This window comes from Euprymna scolopes, chromosome 19, assembly GCF_053919585.1.
Source record: "Euprymna scolopes isolate OS-2025 chromosome 19, ASM5391958v1, whole genome shotgun sequence".
NCBI lineage: Eukaryota > Metazoa > Mollusca > Cephalopoda > Sepiida > Sepiolidae > Euprymna > Euprymna scolopes.
Window position 1 is genome coordinate 146,985,936 of NC_136500.1, and position 20,000 is coordinate 147,005,935.

At 35.1% G+C, this 20,000-nt stretch overlaps 1 protein-coding gene across 1 annotated transcript in view; it reads right to left on the reverse strand.

Annotated features, from left to right (window-relative positions):
- LOC145240040 (fibrillin-3-like) overlaps positions 1-20,000 on the reverse strand; it is a 671,777-nt gene that overhangs the window by 338,673 nt on the left and 313,104 nt on the right. The window contains exon 3 of the mRNA XM_080103629.1: positions 3,099-3,194. Within this exon, the coding sequence (XP_079959755.1) occupies positions 3,099-3,194 (96 nt within the window). The remainder of the gene's footprint in view (positions 1-3,098; positions 3,195-20,000) is intronic.

A 20,000-nucleotide genomic window follows, 5' to 3' on the forward strand; every position in this document is an offset into this window, starting at 1 on the left:
TGAAATCTACGTTTTGATTTTGGCACAGATAAAGAGTGGGGAAAATTTTTGACAGTGGTTTCAGCTAGACGGGTGTTTATCGTGAAAGATTGGCGATGGGAGGGACAAGAGATTGGAGCTCAGACGAGCACTTGCCATGGAAGTAACGATAAAACAAAGACAGGCTCACAACGTCTCTTCTGTGGGAGAGAGGTTGAAGGGAAGAAAGCCACGAAGTTTATTTTGTACTCTGTCAAGGCAGGATAGGCTGTTTTTAGCAGCTCCTGTCCAGATGTGGCAGCAGTACTCCATCCTTGGACGTACCTGCCTTTTATATAGTTAGAGAATTGCATTAGCAGTGAGATATCTTCTGGAGCGGTAGAAGGATCCTACCATTTTTCCAGCGACCTTGGCAACAGACTTGATGTACGTGTTCCATTTCAGATCAGGAGTAAAAGTCAATTCCAGAAGCTTGTCAAAACATGGAGCCGCTCAAGAGAGCCATCCATTTCAATTAATGCCAGATGGGGATAAGAGCGTCGATGATGTAAAGATAGGAGCTTCGTTTTAGATACATTAAAAGTAACCAGCCACCCCTTCCCCCACTGTACCACACACTCAAGATCAGAAGAGAGAGAAAATGTCTGTTCCAAGTGAAGCGGTATAATATTAAAAATTATTCATAGCTCTAGTATTGCACTATCGAGCTATTTAAAAAGAACTTTGTATTATTAATATTTATATTGGAATACAAAATGGGATAATTTTATTTCAATATATATATATATATATATATATATATATATATATATATATGAACAAATGATTAATAAAACATGTTAAAAGACATCTTGAAAAAGAGTTAAAAACATATTTAATTTTGAAAAAGGAAACACAAGATAAGTGGATAGTCATTAATCCGCGGAGTTTCGAAGAAATACTCTCCTTCTCATCAGAGGGCAGGAATTAGCAAAATGCAGGATCGGATATTGCATATAAAGTATTTAATGAAACTACAAGTAAGTCACAGATCTTACTTGTTTAAAAACAAGGGTGTGGTAAGGGGAACAGGAGGCAAAAGAAAAATGATAAAAAGATTTCACATGAATGGACAGTCCAGTGAAGGGTAAAATCCAAAAATGGTAAAATCCAAAACGGTCGAATTAAAAATTTCAATCCAATGGGTAAATTCCAAATGGTACAAAATAATCCAAAAGGCAGAGTTCCTTATTATATTATAAGCTCTATTTCCTTTTCGGTTTTATTGAGCTTTTACATCTGGCTGAGTTTATTTTACTTGTAAATATTAACTCTTTAATATTTATAATATATTTTAAGTTTACCATTTTGATTACCTTGGTAAACTTATTGTAATATTTATTATATATATATATCTAAATATATATATATATATATATATATATATATATATATATATATATATATGTGTGTGTGTGTGTGTGTGGCTTGATGCGTAAGAGGAAAAGAAAGCATTCAATTCCACAAGAAGAGACTTATCTGGATGATGCCAAGCTCAACAATTATTATTGGAGCTTATACAATAGGCTGATGAGAAGCATCAGGCTTCGAAATGCCCTGGCATAAAGAGTCCCTTCTATCCCCCAAATTTTGCTTGTATTCCATTATTCAATATATGATCCATTCTCTATCTACCAATATATAGTTTTGAGACTTCATTTCATATTCTTGTTGTCTTATTATATATATATATATATATATATATATATATATATATATAGATTATTTGTATTTTTATGCATTTTAAAAGCTAATAAAAAGACATTATGAGGATATATAAATAAAATAACAAAGAATGGGGTGATAAGGAGTATAGTAGATTCATCCGAACCATATAACTGCAGCGGATTTATAAATAAGAATACCTTTCTTATTGGAGACAATAACAAATGACACAAGTAAGATAACATGAATAGACTAGCCTAATTAATCTGGGTAAATAACTAGATCTAATAGTCGGAACATTTTTTGTTCATGTGTTTAAGAGAGGTGGTGTTTGGTCAACACTGCCGGGGAGCCCTGATTTGGTACACTGTTTTGTCTTTAAATTCCCTGAACAGTGTTTCATGGTAAACAACTGATGATCCCTTAAATTATCACCAGGACTATTGTGAATTTGAGAAAACAAGTTGATTCAGCGATTGCGGGAGATTAAATGATGAAATAATTTTCTAACGAAGGACTAAAACATTAAAAAGAAAATATTTTAAAGGTCAAAACTTCCAAGACTCTCTCTCTTTCTCTTCACCCTTCTCTCTCTCATATATCCATATATATATATATATATATATATATATATATATATATATATATATATATATATATATATATATATATATTACTGTGGAAATATAGTTTATTTCCTTATAATATATACCAATCCTTATTTAAGAAGCTCAATGTAATTACAGAGCAATACAATGATTGAATGAAAAAAGTCTATATTCCAAAGTTCATGATGTTGACCATCTTATAATTTATTCCATTAATTCAATTGGCATTTACAATTTTTGACACTATCTATTTCGTAGCACAAAATCAATCACTTAATTATTATATCAATCAATGAATCTATTTTGACCTTAACTCATAAGAGGAAATAGCAACATAATATAATAATTAAGTGATTGATTTTGTGCTACGAAACAGATACTGGCAAGAATTGCAAATGCAAACTGAATTACAGGAATAAATTGTAAGATGACCAATTTTATCATTCATTCATTATATATATATATATATATATATATATATATATATATACATATATATATATATATATATATATATGTACATTAAATACCTACATGCCCCAGTGTTTCATCCTTTTGGGAATCATCAGTGCAGGGTGACACGATTACTGCCGGCCAGGAGATTCAAACCCAGCAATACAATCATCTTTAACTTCATTAGCAAGTAACACATCGTCTCGGCCAACCTTAACCGCGAAAAATATGGTTGAAATTTAAACATTTATTTTTAAATGTCTTAACGTTTGTAATAGTGATCTGATGATTATAACGTTATGATCTGCGCGCATGCGCACGCACACAAAACATCGCATTAGGAAGATTACTCACCAGTAGCTCCACATGTCGGGGCGATTTGCCTATTTGGACATAAACACTGATTTGGTCGCATGCATGTTCCCCCGCCACAATCTCCCAGGCAGACGGCTGAAAACAGAAATAAATAAAGATACAAGTCAGAGACATCAAAACATCAAAACCGGAAGTTTCACGTTAGATCGTCGCATAATAAAATAAATAACACTAAAAGCAACATGATCAATTTCAAAGACGATTCACACACACACACACACACACACACACACACACACACACACACACACACACACACCTTTTTCTAACGTAATCTCGTATAAAGCAAAATACGTTTTCATTAAAAAAATAATACTTGTTTCATTTTTTTTTACAAGGTAGTCACCACTTATCAAGGCCCAGAAGCCACTAGGGGATAAGGGTTATTGTGTGTACAGTACGTTAGTCTTGGAGATTTGATAAAGTGTCTTACTTAAGGAGGCGGTTCATCAGGAATTTGTTTACATTGGACTTGAAGACATCCAGGTTGTAGTCAGGTGGGAAACAGGCAAACGGAACAGAGTTCCACAGGCGTGCTGTTCTAAGAAAGAAGTTTTGTTCATGGAATCTACGTTTTGATTTTGGCACAGATAAGGAGTGGCGAAAATTATTGATAGTGGTTTCAGCTAGGCGGGTGTTTATCATGAAAGATTGGCGAGGGGGGGGCAGAGATTGGTTCAGACGAACACCTTTCATGGTAGTAACGATAAAACAAAGACAGGCTCGCAACGTCTCTCCTGTGGAAGAGAGGTTGCAGGGAAGAGAAAAGGTCATCACCCACTAGACCACGAAGCCTATTTTGTACTATGTCAAGTGAGGGTAGGCTGCTTTTAGCAGCTTCGTCCCAGATGTAGCAGCAGTACTCTATGCTTGGCTTTTATACAGATAGAGAATTACATCAGGGGTGAGATAACTTCTGGAGCGGTAGAAGGATCCTACCATTTTTCCAGCGACCTTGGAAACGGACTTGATGTACGTGTTCCATTTCAGGTCAGGAGTAAAGGTCAAGCCCAGAAGCTTATCAAAACAGGGAGCTTCCCCCAGACAAGAGCCACCCATTTCAATTGATGCCAGATGGGGATCAGAGTGTTGATGATGTAAAGATAGGAGCTTAGTTTTAGATACATTAAAACTAACCAGCCACCTCCTCTCCCACTATACCGCGCGCTCAAGATCAGAAGAGAGAGAATCTGAGACAGCTTTGTCATTTACGGCCTTTGAGGTGTTGCTATAGGTGGTCGTGTCATCAGCATAGATGTCAACAAATGATTTAAGTATGTGTTTTGGGAGATCATTGATGTAGATCAGGAAGAGAGGTGGGCCTAGGATGGACCCCTGAGGGACTCCAGCATTAATATTGAGGGCCTCTGATTACTGCCCATCAACCACTACTCTTATGAGCCTATCGGAGAGAAATGATTTAATGAGCGAGAAAACATTTCCAGTTATACCGTAGCTGGAAATCTTGTGAAGTAGGCCCTCATGCTATACCTTATCGAAGGCCTTTGATATGTCAAGATCAGCTGTCCTAGAGAGAAGCCTTTGTCAAGAGATTCGCTAATCCTATGAGATATAACCGTTAGCACATCTGCTGTAGATCTGGCACAATGGAAACCATATTGCATGTCATTAAGAAATTTCTGCTGAGGTGGTTGACTACTTCTCTATTTAATATGGATTCCAGCAGCTTACTCATGACACACAGGAGACTTATTGGTCTGTACTGAGAGGGAGAGGACTTATCACCTGAATTCTTAAATACAGGGTATACTGATGAGGTTTTCCAGGGTGTTGAGAAGCACTTCTCTTTAAGGCAACGCTTAAAGAGTTTTGTAAGTATGGAGGCAAGTTCTAGTTGAAGTTTTTTCAGCACAGTGAATGGAATGCCATTTTTTTACACAGAAATCACCACTTATCAAGGCCCGGAGGCCACTCGAGGATAAGGGTTAATGGGCATACATTAGTCAATGAGATAATGGATAAGGAGTGGGAATTTTGTAAATTGGATTACTTAGGGGGACAGTTCATCAAGAATTTGTTTACGTTGGACTTGAAGACAATCAGAAGAGAGTTCTGCAGACGTGCAGTTCTAAGAATATAGCTTTGTTCATGGAATCTTCATTTAGGTTTAGGTACAGATAAGAGTGTTTTTCGTGAAAGTTTGGCGAAGAGGACCATAGATTGAAGCTCAGCTGAGCATTTGCCATGAAAATAACGATAAATCAGAGACAGGCTCGCAACGTCCCTTCTGTGGGAAAGAGGTTGCAGGGAAGAGAAAAGGGCATCCCCACTAAGCTACGAAGTATATTTTGAACTCTGTCAAGACAGGATAAGATGCTTCTAGTAGCTCCTGCCTAGATGTGGCAACAGTACTCCATCGTTGGCCGAACCTGGCTTTTATAAAGGTAGATAATTGCATCAGGAGTGAGATATCTACTGGAGCGATAGAAGGATCCCACAATTTTCCAGCGACCTTGCTTTTGTAATTTTTAAAGGAAAGAAGTGCAGTCTTAGTAGCATTAAATATTACCATCCATTTACGGCTGCATTTCACTGCATACATCATTTTCTAAGGTTTCTACCATTGCCTTGGATGCGTGTACATTGTTTTTCCCATCTTGTTTATTATAGAACGTGATGTCAGCAGCAAATGTACCCATCTCAAACACAATTTTATCAAAGAAGTCATTTATGAATAGTAGGAATACTAATCTATATAATTATAAAACTCAAATGACTTTGTAACGAGTGTTGTAACCCAACATCTAGTTTACGACTTCCGGTTGCGCATGTGTACATAAACACAAACCCATAACAGCGTAAACAAATAAACACAAATCGCTACTTTTGCAGAATTTGACCTGCGCACTGAAATATTAACGTTATTATTTAGAAATTATTATTTAATATGGGAAGGGTGAGGATGTTTTGCAACTATTCTGTATTACAACTATACTGTCGCAATTTTCTTACAAACAAATCAACTTTGACCTGTTGACAACGTATTGTTTTACTGTGTACGTTTTCAGCGTCTGAATTGTTTTTTTTTTGCGTTTAAATTATCTAAATAATTGTTAATACTTTCTGCATTTTGTACGTCGTTCATTTCCGTATTACGTTTAAGTTATTTTAACGCAATTTTCTTACAAATAAATCTACTTTAACCTTTGACAACCATAACAGCATTTTACAACGTATTGTTTTACTGTGTACGTTTTCAGCATCCCAGTTGTTTATTTTTCACATTTAAATTAAACGATATATCAAAATTTGAATAGTGCACATTTACCTATAAGTATGGCAAACCACTTATAATTCAATGGCTGTAAGTTTTTTTTTCAGAAATAATCAATTATAATAAACAGAACGACTCATAGAAATCTATCTATATTCTTTTTTGCATTTTAATATACTTTCATAGAAATGTTTCTCTTATATCACAAAAAGCTATTTTCTTTACGTCACAATTACATACATGCTCATACATTAATTCCATAGTTGATATAACATATTGACCCAACGGGTCATGGGTAGTCTAGTATATATAGGTGTGTATGTACTGCGGCAAGTCGTAGAAATTTTCAGGTTGGTATCTGGAGGCACATTAATTCACTGGGAAAGATGCACCCCCAGTCTTTGTTAAGACATGCATCTAGGAGAATGTAGCTCTGATGTAAAAACCTGCATTGGACCGTATGTTTTGTCTTGTGGCAGTTATCTGCACCCACAAGGATTAGCAGTAATAGCAAAAAGTGTAGTTGGTTCTACACAAAGCCTTCACCACTATAAAGAAAGCATCTGTGTGGATTTCCAAACAACTTAGTTGTTGTGGTGGAAGCTCATACGTCGAAATCGACGGAAGAGTCCATTAATATATATATATATATATATATATATATATATATATATATATATATATATATGTGTGTGTGCGCGCGCGCGTGTGTGTGTGTGTGTGTGTGTGTGTGTGTGTATGGGTAATTATTTGTCCAATAGAGGCGTTGAGTGAAATTTGAAAATAAAATAAGATACGTATTGAACCCTTTTGAGCCAAATAACTGCAACGCGAAATTTTTTATAAAATAAACGAGTGTTTATTTCTTTAGAAATATATTTCGGAGATATACTCCTTTGTCAATCTATATATTTTTTTCTCTTTTTCTTCGCGATGATGTCGAGTGGAAGAATGTTCAATGAATTAAGTCCACGTGATGTTAGCTGCGGGGTTTTTATGTAGTCGGATAGTACGCGTGGTCGCGGGGTTTGAAAATCTGGATAATTTTTTTTGTTTATATCCATTAGAGGTGTTGAGTGAAATTTGAAAATAAAATAAGATACATATTGAACACGAACATTGAACACACACACACACACACACACACACACACACACACACATATATATATATATATATATAGATAGATAGATAAATAGATATTTACTTATAAGTCAATTAACCTCTTGCAATCACTGCATTAGTTTGCTTCTAAGAATTTAAACTCGTGTTAATAATATTTTAGGGATCATTTGTTGTTTGTTATGAAAAACTTTTTCAGGTGATTTAAAAACAAAACAGTATATTATATCATGGCTTCCCAGCAGTGTTGATCAAACGCCGTCTCTCTTAAAAACAAGAATAAAAATGATCTCTCCTCCCCCTCTCTCTCTCTCTCTCTTTCTCTCTCTTGCTGCATGTCTGAATGCCCTGTATGTAAAATTTCAAATGTTTAGACCTTAAATTTGCTGAATGGCTTGTTAGAGACCACAAAGGTCAAATCTTTTGAACTTTGACCCCTTGATAGCCAAATTATTAGCCAAAAATCGATTAAAAAGCTTGTCCTATGTTTAAATACACTTTATGTAAAGTTTCAATGTTTAGACCAAAAATTAGCTGAGAGTCAAATTTTTTAAAAAACTTGGACCCCAATTATAAAATTTCACTTATTGTTTTGGGTTCACATCAAGTTAAAAAGTTTGATCCATGTTCAAGTAACCTACATCTAAACTTTCAAGTGTTTAGACCCAAAATTGGTGGAGGAGTTTGGTAGAGTTTTCAAAGTTCAAATCGTTGAACTTTGACCTGTTGACAGCCAAATTTCTGTCCGAAAACCGACTAATACCCCTTTATGACAAATCTCGAGTCTGTAGACTTATAATCGACAAAGTAGTTTGGTAGGGAAAAGTACACACACAGACACCCACACAGACAATTTCACTTTTATGGCCATATAGATTGATATAAGTTGTCACTAATGTTTTCCGTGATTGTCATTTTAAATAAACGTTTTTATAATAAAAACAAAAAAACACTAGCGTAAGAACGATTGTATCTCACATACAGTAACCTGGGCTCACAAAAAAGACACAGATGGTTAAAGGGTGATAAATTTCTAGTAGAAAAGAAGTGTTTAAGCCGCTGTTCCCAACCGACTGTAACGCGTACAGTGTTGTTCGGTGTAGCGAGAGAAGATGTCAACATCTATGCCGATCTTTCTTTCTTATTCTCCCACGAATACACAAGTAGTATGTTTACTGTGACTGTCTCGCTATTTAAATATAGTCACTCAGTATAAGCACCGGAGTAGTTTTGTATCGAACAAGCAGCAACCTTGATCCAGGAAAACGACGAAACGGACATAGAAGTCATTATAAACTAGTGATTAATCAAAATACATTAACATTTCGAATCTTATTTTCTATAATTTTCAAGGCATAAAAATGTAAGGTGCTTGTATAGAATAGTGATGTTTTAAACCAACGCATTTCAAGGGAAAACATTATTACGTACTTTTAATTTTACCTTTTTTAATAAACTAACGAGGGGTACCTGGCGTTGCTCAGGTGTTTGGAGGTGTGTGTGGAAACTCCGGGGTGGGGGTGGGGGGTAAAAAAGTAACTATGAGGATCGAACTCGAACCCTTGAGGCAAAGTTGCAAATTAAAGTGTGAAAAAAAAAAGTGCAACGTTAACCATTGCCCCAGCGCGAGATGCTAACGGAAACACGTTTGAATTTATTTAATTACTTGGATTTGGCAGGTGCCCGTTTTAATGAGTTAATAAGGTCAAGTTTGACTGCGGGATTTTTATTTTTCCCAAGATGTTATAGGAAAAAGACTAACCCACATGCGGCGAGCGACAAATGTTGAATATTTATCTTCCCGAAATCGAGCAAATTAAATAGACAGGCAAGCTTCGTTGTTAACTGTGAGATATTACGATTTCTATGTGATATAAAAAGTTTTAAAAAGTTGTGAAGCGACCGACCGCTTCTCTGAAAAAAGCCTTTTCTAGACATACAAAAAAAGCGAACACACATACATACATACATACATACATACATTTTCGCTTTTATATTTATAGATGTGCTGTCACTGTAGGAATTCAAGATAAGTTAAAGAATGCATGATTGTAAGAGGTTGGAGGGCTAGGGTTATTATTACGTACTTACGTATTATGTTGAAAATAGTATAAATTCCTAAAATAATGTCAAATAGAAAAATAATTAGAGGTAAGAACAAAATTCATCAAGTTTATCAATTTATAGTGTTTTACGTTCACAAAATCCAAGGGAGGTAACCGGAATCGTTAATTTTTACTAAATAAATACGATCCGCCATTTTAAAAGACAAAATTGTAACAATATAATCATGGCTGATTTCTTTTAGTTACAAGTACATCTAGTACATCTGCTGGATTGTTTTTCGTAAATTTGTTGGTTGAGTGGTTGTTGTTTTTTTTACGGCATATCAACCCTTTTTAGGTTATTTAATGCCGAATCCAAAGATTTTGAAGAAAATTTTTTTTAATAGAATATATTTGTTTTTTTTTTGTTTTTTTTCACGTCGGTTTCTAATTTAACCCATAGTTAGGAGTAGGACCCTAACGGGTACTATCACCCCAGGTCAGAGTGGACCTGGGAGCAATGGCAATTAAAGGGTGGCTCCATACTCCCCAAAGCTCGCAAGCTGGGGCCTCACCATCGGATATAGTTTAAGGTCATATCCAGTACCCGTAAATTTGTGAATTTATGCTAAATTCACCATGACATGTAAGTTCGTAAAACTGTTTTCACCTGAAATGCGTTGGTTTAAAACATCATTACTCTACACAAGCACCTAAAGTAAAACGGTGTATGAGAAATGGATAAAATAGCGGAAACGCAAGAGCAAATGAAATGTCAAAGGTCATGTGCTACGAACTGCAACATCAAAACACTAACGGCGAAATATGGAGAAGCATTGAATGTCAAAATGCAATGAGCAATTGAAAAGCAGATAAAAGCAGTTGCTCCTAAAATTTTATGAACGATTAGGCACAAAAAACAAAACAAAACAAAAATAATGGCTTTGAATATCAAATAACATATTAGTTGTACAGGTTAATCTTTGTAAATGTAAATCCGACACGACTGAAATTCAAGCTCGTCGAAAACAAACAATCACGCTTAGTAAATCAAATATATTACATAAATCAGTAAAAATAACTGGCTTTTTGGTCCCCCCCCGGTAAAAGAAGGGTGGACCACCCTTGTCCGTTCGTCTGTACTTTCCTCAATAACTACGCCTTGGAATTTTTTGCATGTTGCACAAACATTAAACATGATATGAGTAAAACCGTAACAGAACCGATTTTCCGGGGAAACTCCGGTTGCACCCCCCCCCACTATAGGGATGCCTTCCGGATTAAAATGATAAGTGGTGATGCCTATGTAAAAAAAAAAAAAAATTGACACTTTTGTGCTTATTAAAAAAAAATTGATGCCTTGGATTTTTATAAAACTTTCTGAAAAGTTGTCACTAACTGATTTCTATATAATTTTGTTTGTCTATACTTCGCGATAACTCTTGGGTGTGTCCCAGGGGCTCTTTTAGGGCTAATAAAAACACTCCATTTTTGGGACTATTTTACCATATTTGTCCAAAATTTTCTGTGTATGTCTATTTAGCAGTTTTGCATGGTGCTGAACTCAAATTTAAATATTTTAAGGTCTAAAAGTGCACCGTTGGTTTATTTTTACCAGGATTTGACGCTCCCCTGTGGACATTGGGGGCTAAATGTGTGTGGGGGGGGGGCAACTAAACTTATTTTTTATGCCTCGTTCACTGTGCATTCACGGGAGACCATGCATGCTTCACTTGTTTTACCTGTTTTCTCTCTTTCGCCCGTCCCTCTTCTTCTCTTTATAGCTACGTATTCATTTTTCACACTCACATATACAGGGTGTCCCAATAAAATGTACACACTCTTTAAATTATCTCAACTTGCTACGTTCCCAAGAGATGTTTAGGAATAAAGAATGGCACTTCAAGCAAGATGGAGCACTTCCCCACTATCATCATGGCGTAAGAGCATATCTTGATAGTCACCTACGAAACAGATAGTAAGGACGAAGAGGAAGTATCGAGTAATGTCCACACTCACCGAACAGCCCCCCCCATTGGATTTTTCTCCTTTTTGGGCGGGGTTGGGGGCATGTTACACGCAGAATTCACACCACAAATCGAGCTACAATGAATGAGTTGAAAGCAACCATTGAAAGAAAATGTGCCAACATAATTGAACTGATTAGGAACGTTTTCGATTCAATCAGTGAACATTGTCAGCTGTTCATGAACCACAATGGCCAATTTGAATACTTTCGATAATTAATTATTTGTTCACAGTATTTTGATGTATTAAACTTTACTTTCTTATAATAAATGCTGGTTTTGTGATCATTTAAAGAGTGTATACATTTTATTGGAAGACCATGTATATATACGGTAAGTTTTGAAAATATATGTGGAAATAGATTTTTATTTAAAATATTGCTACGAGGTGCTTCAATAAGTTTACAGACATTTTCGTATGGCCATTTTTATTGATAGCATACACATAAAACTCTAGACCTTTTCGAAGTAATCTCTTCCGGCTGCAATGCACGTGTACCATTTCAACAACTTCTGCACGAAGTCATGGAAGTCCTCGTGTGTGTCAATGACTCTCGCTACAGCCTCTTTAATCTCCTCAATTGTCTCATAAATATAGCCTTTAAGGTTTACCTTGAGCTTAGGGAATAACCAAAAGTCACAGGGAGCAAGGTCTGGACTATAGGATGGGTGAGGAACTGTCTTGCAGTCGGAGGAGATCACTTGGAAAGAACTAGAGTGTCAGGGAAACTTATTGAAGGCACCTAATTATATATATATATATATATATATATATATATATATATATATATATATATTTTTTGATTCATCCAGCCTTGACAGACGTGTTTTAAATATTATCTCTAGTGCTTTTCTTTTAATGATTTGGAATTCATTCCATTTGCGCTTTTTTCCAAGGAGCTCTGCCTTTTGGATGATTTTGGACCATTTGGAATTTACCCATTGGATTGAAATTTTAAATTCGACCGTTTTGGATTTTACCATTTTTGGATTTTTACCCTTCACCGGATTATCCATTCATGTGAAATCTTTTTATTATTTTTCTTTTGCCTCCTGTTCTCCTTACCTCACCATTTTTTTAACCAAGTAAGATCTTTAACTTACTTGTAGTTTCATTAAATACTTTTATATGCAAAATCCGATCCTGCATTTTGCTAATTCCTGCCCTCTGATGAGAAGGAGAGTATTTCTTCGAAACTCCGCGGATTAAGGACTATCCACTTATCTTGTGCTTCCTTTTTTTTAAAATTAAATATGTTTTTAACTCTTTTTCAAGATGTCTTTTAACATATTTTATTAATCATTTGTTCATATATATATATATATATATATATATATATATATATATATATATATATACTCCTACAAATTCGTTTTTTTGTGTGTATTGATATTCATACCCTCTTCTCTATTTATTTAAAAAGAAAATACAACATTGTTATATATGGGTTGTGGAATTGCATTCACTAGCAAAAGATCTAGCTAATTTGCATATTCTTTTAAACATTCATTTTAATTAATTCCCTGTTAGTTGCTTCGGGTTTTCTAATGGGATTATCATCTTTAGTTAACTATTACGTGTAATTATATACATGCAGATATTCTACATGATTTATACTTGCATAATATTTGCGTAAAAGTTTATAGTAAACACAAACTTGTTTCCATATATATTTATGTATACGTATATATTTTTGTTTAACAAATTTTGCCTACCAAATTCCACCTTGAGTTTTTGGTCTACAGACAGGAAACTTTATATGTAAGGTATTTGAATCCATGCAAAACTTTATATTTGGGTTTTAGCCGGGAAAAATCGGTGCAAAAGTGTAAAAATAAAAAAAAAATGAAATTTGCCAGGCGAAGGTCGAACGCCGGCATTACGAATGAATAACGTAGTAGCTATTGGTTCTTATTTAATTTTTAGCCTTGCAGTAAACATGTTTTCATAGCCCAGTCATTGACGACAGGGACAAAAATAAGTCGTAAGCTGAACGTTTTGGATTGCCTCCAATCTATCTACATATATATAAAAGTGAACGTGTCTGTGTGTCTGTCTGTGTGTTTGTGTGTCTGTCTGTGTATATTTCCCTACGCAATAACTCTGTCAATTTTTAGTCTACAGACTCGAAATTTGATATACATGGCACTGAGATTTGGGAATATCTATGTGATCGGTTTTCAGACAGAATTTTGACCTTTGAGAACTCTACCAAACTCCTCTGACAATTTTGGGTCTAAACACTTGGAATTTTAAATATAGATTCCTTGGACAAGGATGTAACTAATTAACTTGATTTGAGCCCAAAACCATAAATGTTAAGGGGTGATAATAGGGGTCAAAGTTAAAAAATTTGACCTTTTTTTTTTTTTTTTTTTGCTCAGCATACACCTCCAAACATTCGGGCAACGCCGGGCACCCATGCTAGTATATATATATATATATATATATATATATATATATATATATATATATATATATATATATATAAAAGTGAACGTGTCTGTGTGTGTGTCTGTCTGTGTGTCTGTCTGTGTACATTCCCTACGCAATAACTCTGTCAATTTTAAGTCTACAGACTCGAAATTTAATATACAGGGTACTGAGATTTGGGAAAATCGATGTGATCGGTTTTCGGCTAGTAATTTTGCGATTAAGTGGTCAAAGTTCAACGATTTGACCTTTGAGAACTCTACCAAACCTCCCGACAATTTTGGGTCTAAACACTTGAAATTTTAGATATAGATTCCTTGGACATGGATCTGCCTTAATAACTTAATTTGAGCCCAAAACAATAAATGTTAAGAGGTCATAATAAGGGTTAAATTTTAAAAAATTGACCCCTGCGGTCTCTACCAAATTACTCAGACAATTTCTGGTCTAAACATTTGAAATTTTACATTAAGGGTATTTAGAGATAGGGCAAGCTTTTTCATCGGTTTGGTCGAAAATTCTTAGTTACCAATATATAAATGGATGTATGTATGTATGTTTGCATGTCTGACTAAAACTTTTGACAGAGGCGACGGATTTTACCAAGATTATTATTGTTTTAAAATCCGACCTTTCAGACGACAAATATCGAAAAATTGGCTAAAAACATTAATATCTTCACATTTAACTGGGAACTTTTCTACAGGAGGGGGGAGGGTCGCTTTTATCGCCGATATTTTTGAAAGTCATCCTCTCCTTTCGATTGTCTAGCCTTAATTTTAAAAAAATTCACTTCCGGTTTGGCGGTGGTCGTAACAGCATAAACGTCAGGTTTTTTTCCGTTCTTTATCTCCTTTGCGGTACGGGTTCGAGCCTGCCTTCCTACTACATCTTTTTTATTTTTGTTGCTCAAAATACACATCCAAACACCCGGGCAACCCCGTGCTGAAATGCTAGTCTATATATAAAAGTGAACGTGTCTGTGTGTCTGTGTGTGTGTGTGTGTATACATTTCCCTACGCAATAACTCTGTCAATTTTTAGTCTACAGACTCGAAATTTGATATACAGGGTTAATAACTTTTGTAAACGTTTGGCAGTTAAAATTTCCATATGACGTTTTGTGTATTTTAGACCAACGTTATTGAAAGCAGCAAAATGCATTTGTTTAATTTGTCTTTTCTTGATTTTCTATTGTAAATTTTTATCAAATTGTCGGATGTAATTTTTTTTCTTCAGGTGTTGCATCATATTTGCAAGTACTTTCAACTTAATTGTCATCAGGAGGATTATTAGTCTGTCTTATTCATTTTTTTTTTTTAGGCTGCCAGATCAGCCATCTGAAGATATTGGGTGCCTGAGATAAAAATTCATTGCCGAGCTCGCTGGAAAAATGGTGGGATCCTTCTACCGCTCCAGTAGATATCTCACTCCTGATGCAATTCTCTACCTATATAAAAGCCAGGTTCGGCCAACGATGGAGAACAGTTGAATCTACTAGCAGCAGCTTATTCTGCCTGGACAGAGTTTAAAATAGACTTGGTAGTTTAGTGGGGGATGCCCTTTTCTCTTCCCTGCAACCTCTTTCCCACAGAAGAGACGTTGCGAGCCTGTCTTTGTTTTATTGTTATTTCCATGGCAAGTGCTCATCTGAACGTCAATCTATGGTCCCCCCTCGCCAGACGTTCACAAAAAACACTCGTCTAGCAAAAACCACTATCAACAATTTCTCAGACTCTTTATCTGTGCCTGAACCTAAACGTAAATTCCATGAACAAAGCTTCTTTCTTAGAACCGCACGCCTGTGGAACTCTCTTCCGATTTCCTACTTTCCAGCTGACTACAATCTATCTTCAAGTCCAATGTAAACAAGTTCTTGATGAACTATCCCCCTAAGTAATCCAATTTACAAAATTCCCACTACTTATGTTTACTACGCCATAATCACATTGACTAATGCATACCCATTAACCCTTATCCTCGAGTGGCCTCCGGGCCTTGATAAGTGATGATGTTTTTTTTTTGTATATCTTTTCCCTTTTGCAAAATTTAAAAAATGTTCTGCAAAACCAAAACCAAAAACAACAGCCCACCTTCCCCCTTTTCCCTTTTCTTTTTACAAAACAACTAAACCAAATGCAATAAATAAATATTTGAAAATATAAACAACTTGAAAACTAAAACTATTTTTTTCACCCATAATTACTGGATTCGCTATTAAGTAACCCGAAAGGGTTGATATGCCATAAAACAAAACAACCAAATTCATGTTTTCTTGATTCAAACTCTGCAACTTTTCATAGTTCTTTTAAAATTCGTATGAGGTGCCATATTTGGTACGTAATCTCGTGTTAGGTATGTGCATTTATATTTACATTCTCTACTTAAAATTAAAAAAAAAAACAACACTTTGTCTGTGTGCGTTAGTTCGTTCTCTATGGACTCGGAAACGGCTGGGTCGAATTATTTGAAATTTCACACCAATGTATTTTATGTATCTGGGTGTGTCTGTGTGAGGAACGGTCTCTACCAAACTACTTTCCCAAGTTTTAGTCCCTAAACTTAAAACTTGATATATAGAGTATTCGGACTTGTGGGAAAAATTCAATTTTATTTTAGCCGATAAAAGTAACTGCTACGTTGCCAAATTTAGAAAAAAAAATAGAACTTGACAGATGTAAGTTGACTTAATGTGCTTATCTACGCAGGCGCAAATTTACATTTATAGGTTAAACAATATTAATTTTGAAGATTTTATATACGCATGGTAACGAGTAAAGCTGGAGAGTTATATGTTTTGGTTTTGATTTTAGATGATAGAACCAAAAATTATACATACTCTGTCAATTTTAAGTCTACAGACTCGAAATTTGATATACATGGTACTGAGATTTGGGAAAATTGATGTGATCAGTTTTCGGCCAGAAATTTGGCTATTAAGGGGTCAAAGTTCAATGATTTGACCTTTGAGAACTCTACCAAACCTCCCGACAATTTTGGGTCTAAACACTTGAAATTTTAGATATAGATTCCTTGGACATGGATCTGCCTTAATAACTTGATTTGAGCCCAAAACAATAAATGTTAAGGCGTCATAATACGGTTTAAAAAAAGAAAATTGACTGCTTTTTTATTTATTTATTTATTTATTTTTTGTTGAACATACACCTCCAAATACCCGGGCAACGCTGGGCTGAAATGCTAGTCTATAAAAGTGAAAGTGTCTGTCTGTCTGTCTGTGTATCTGTGTATCTGTGTGCGTGTGTGACTGCGTGTACATTTCCCTACGCAATAACTCTGTCATTTTTCAGTCTACGGACTCGAAATTTGATATACAGGGTGCTGAGAGTTGAGAAAATCGATGTGATCGGGTTTCGGCCAGAAATTTGGCGATGAAGGGGTCAAAGTTCAACGATTTGATCTTTGAGAACTCTACCAAACTCTCCCGACAATTTTGGGTCTAATCACTTGAAATTTTAGATATACGTTCTAACTTAATAACTTGATTTGAGCCCAAAACAATAAATGTTAAGGGTTCATAATAGGGGTCAAATGTAAAAAAATTATCGTTTTTTTTTTTTTTTGCTCAGCATATACCTCCAAACATCCGGGCAACGCCGGGCACCCATGCTAGTATACGATATAATCCGCATATTAGTACGGCGTCCTTTTCTGGTAGATATTTACTACCGATGCCAACGCCTTATGTGGTGATAAGTGCGATACTGTTCACAATAAAATTTTCAGGTGGTTTTTGGACTACGAAATTATCAATTTGTGACACAGTATGAAAGACTTTTACCCGTATTTTATTGTCCTCGAAAGGAATACATAAAATTAAGTTGGTGCGGTTTTCATCTCCAAATTTCAGTCCACTGAAGATTGACAGATATTTATAAAATCTCAACGTAATGAGAGTACACAGGTGTAAAAGTTCAAGCTTGCTTAGCCGAGGCTAGGATTTGAAAAGCAAAATAACATTTTGAGTCTCTATGTTTTTAATATCTATCTATCTATCTATCTATCTATCTATCTATCTATCTATCTATCTATCTATCTATCTATCTATTTTCCCGCTCGTTCGGCGAGAGAATAATTGTAATTACGTTGGTATCCGATCGCAGATGGAGACTGACGTAAAAGTTGAAATCGGGACAGCGAAGGCAACGGGTTGCTCCCTCACCTCTCCAAGTTGGTGTCGAGAGACCGTCGCAACAAATTGGAATTCTGACTTTGTCGGGGACGGGCTTTGAGATTAAATTCTCCTTAATCTTCTTCTTCTATAATATAAATCTCAAACGTCTGTTAGCGTGTATGTTTGTATGTCTCGCTAAAACTTCCGACACACGCAATCAATTCTGCATATATATAGTGTCGGGACATAAATGATAACCAAGAATCAGAAAAATCAAAACTTACTATTTAATATACATATATAACAAAAGACGAAACAAGTTGGTGATAAAACTAAAATATTTAAACATTTAAAGCATTTGTTCGTTATCCTGATGTTTAAAAAAATTAAAATATATTAATAAAGGAAATCCAAAACTACATTAGTAATGTAACAAAATAATTATATAAAAATTGTACGCATGTGTATATATATATATATATATATATATATATATATATATATATATATATATATATATATATATATATATATATATTTAACTTTTATATATTTTAATAAGTAAATAAGAAAGTAATTTTATAATATAATTGTATGTATATGTGTGTATATATATATATATATATATATATATATATATAGAGAGAGAGAGAGAGAGAGAGATATTTAACTTTTATATATTTTTAATTAGTAATTTTTAATAGGTAATTTTACAATATAAATCTCTAACGTCTGTTATCGTGTTTGTATGTTTGTATGCCTCGCTAAAACTTTGAACACACGCAACCAACACTGAAAAATTGGTATCGTGTGAAAGCTCAATCTCTCGGCCGACAAATATCCAAAACTTCACCGAAAACATTAATTCTTTGACCATCAACTGGGCTGTTTTTTACAAGGAGGGTTTACTTTTTTCGTCGATATTTTTGCAAAGTCATCATACGTCTTGCAATGACTAAGTTTAATTTGAACTGCAGCGACGCCTTATGTCAGGGTGGGTGTGGCGACTAAATCGTTCGCTTTATTTCTACTTCTTTTTCTTCTTAGCGTTACAATTTCGAGCCTGCCTGGCTGCCTGCCTGGCTGCCTGGCTGCCTACTACTCTATTGTTTTTTGGGGGTTTTTTTTTGCGCTCGCACCGGTACTCGCTGCTATTTACAGTTTTTCAGGGGTTTGGTAAATTTTTTGTTTCAAACATATTTTAGGGCTCCGTTGATCAATACCCTTACCATAAAAACATCTCCACACCCGGGCAACGCCGGGTACCCCCCTAGTTGTTAAAATAAAAGACTTTTTATTTTTTAAAGGAAAACGTCTTTGTTACTTATTCTATAGAAGCGTTCAATTCCAACAGAGCAACCCTGCCAGTGATGATGCCGACAAAGAACCCCGAAAGAAGAACATCTAACATATGTAGCCGGCCGTAATGTTTTACAAGTACGTTTAATGTAACGTGCTCTGATGAACTGATAGCACTTCTGGACCCTTGATGCACATACGTTACACTAAGCTAACAAACAGCAAAATCCCACTCCTTTACTGTTGAATTTTCTAAATGCCGGAAAGCATTCTACTATAATAATTTCTTCCCTTGAACTGCAAGACTTTGGAGTTCCCTTGGTAAAATAATTTGTTAAAACAAATATCAAATTGCACGATCATTCTTTTGCAAAGACGCACTCCGCTTATTCTTACGTTTTCTCCAATTATTTCCACTTATAATCGCTTAGTGTACCATATTGTAAGGAAGCAGCAGAAGCTGAACGGCCCAAATAAATTATGAAAGAGGATAAAGGTTGGTAGATTTTAATGGCAGCCGAAAGCAGTGGATATTCACTCTCGATAAGATTATAACCTATGCTGTTGTACATGCCAATTCAAACA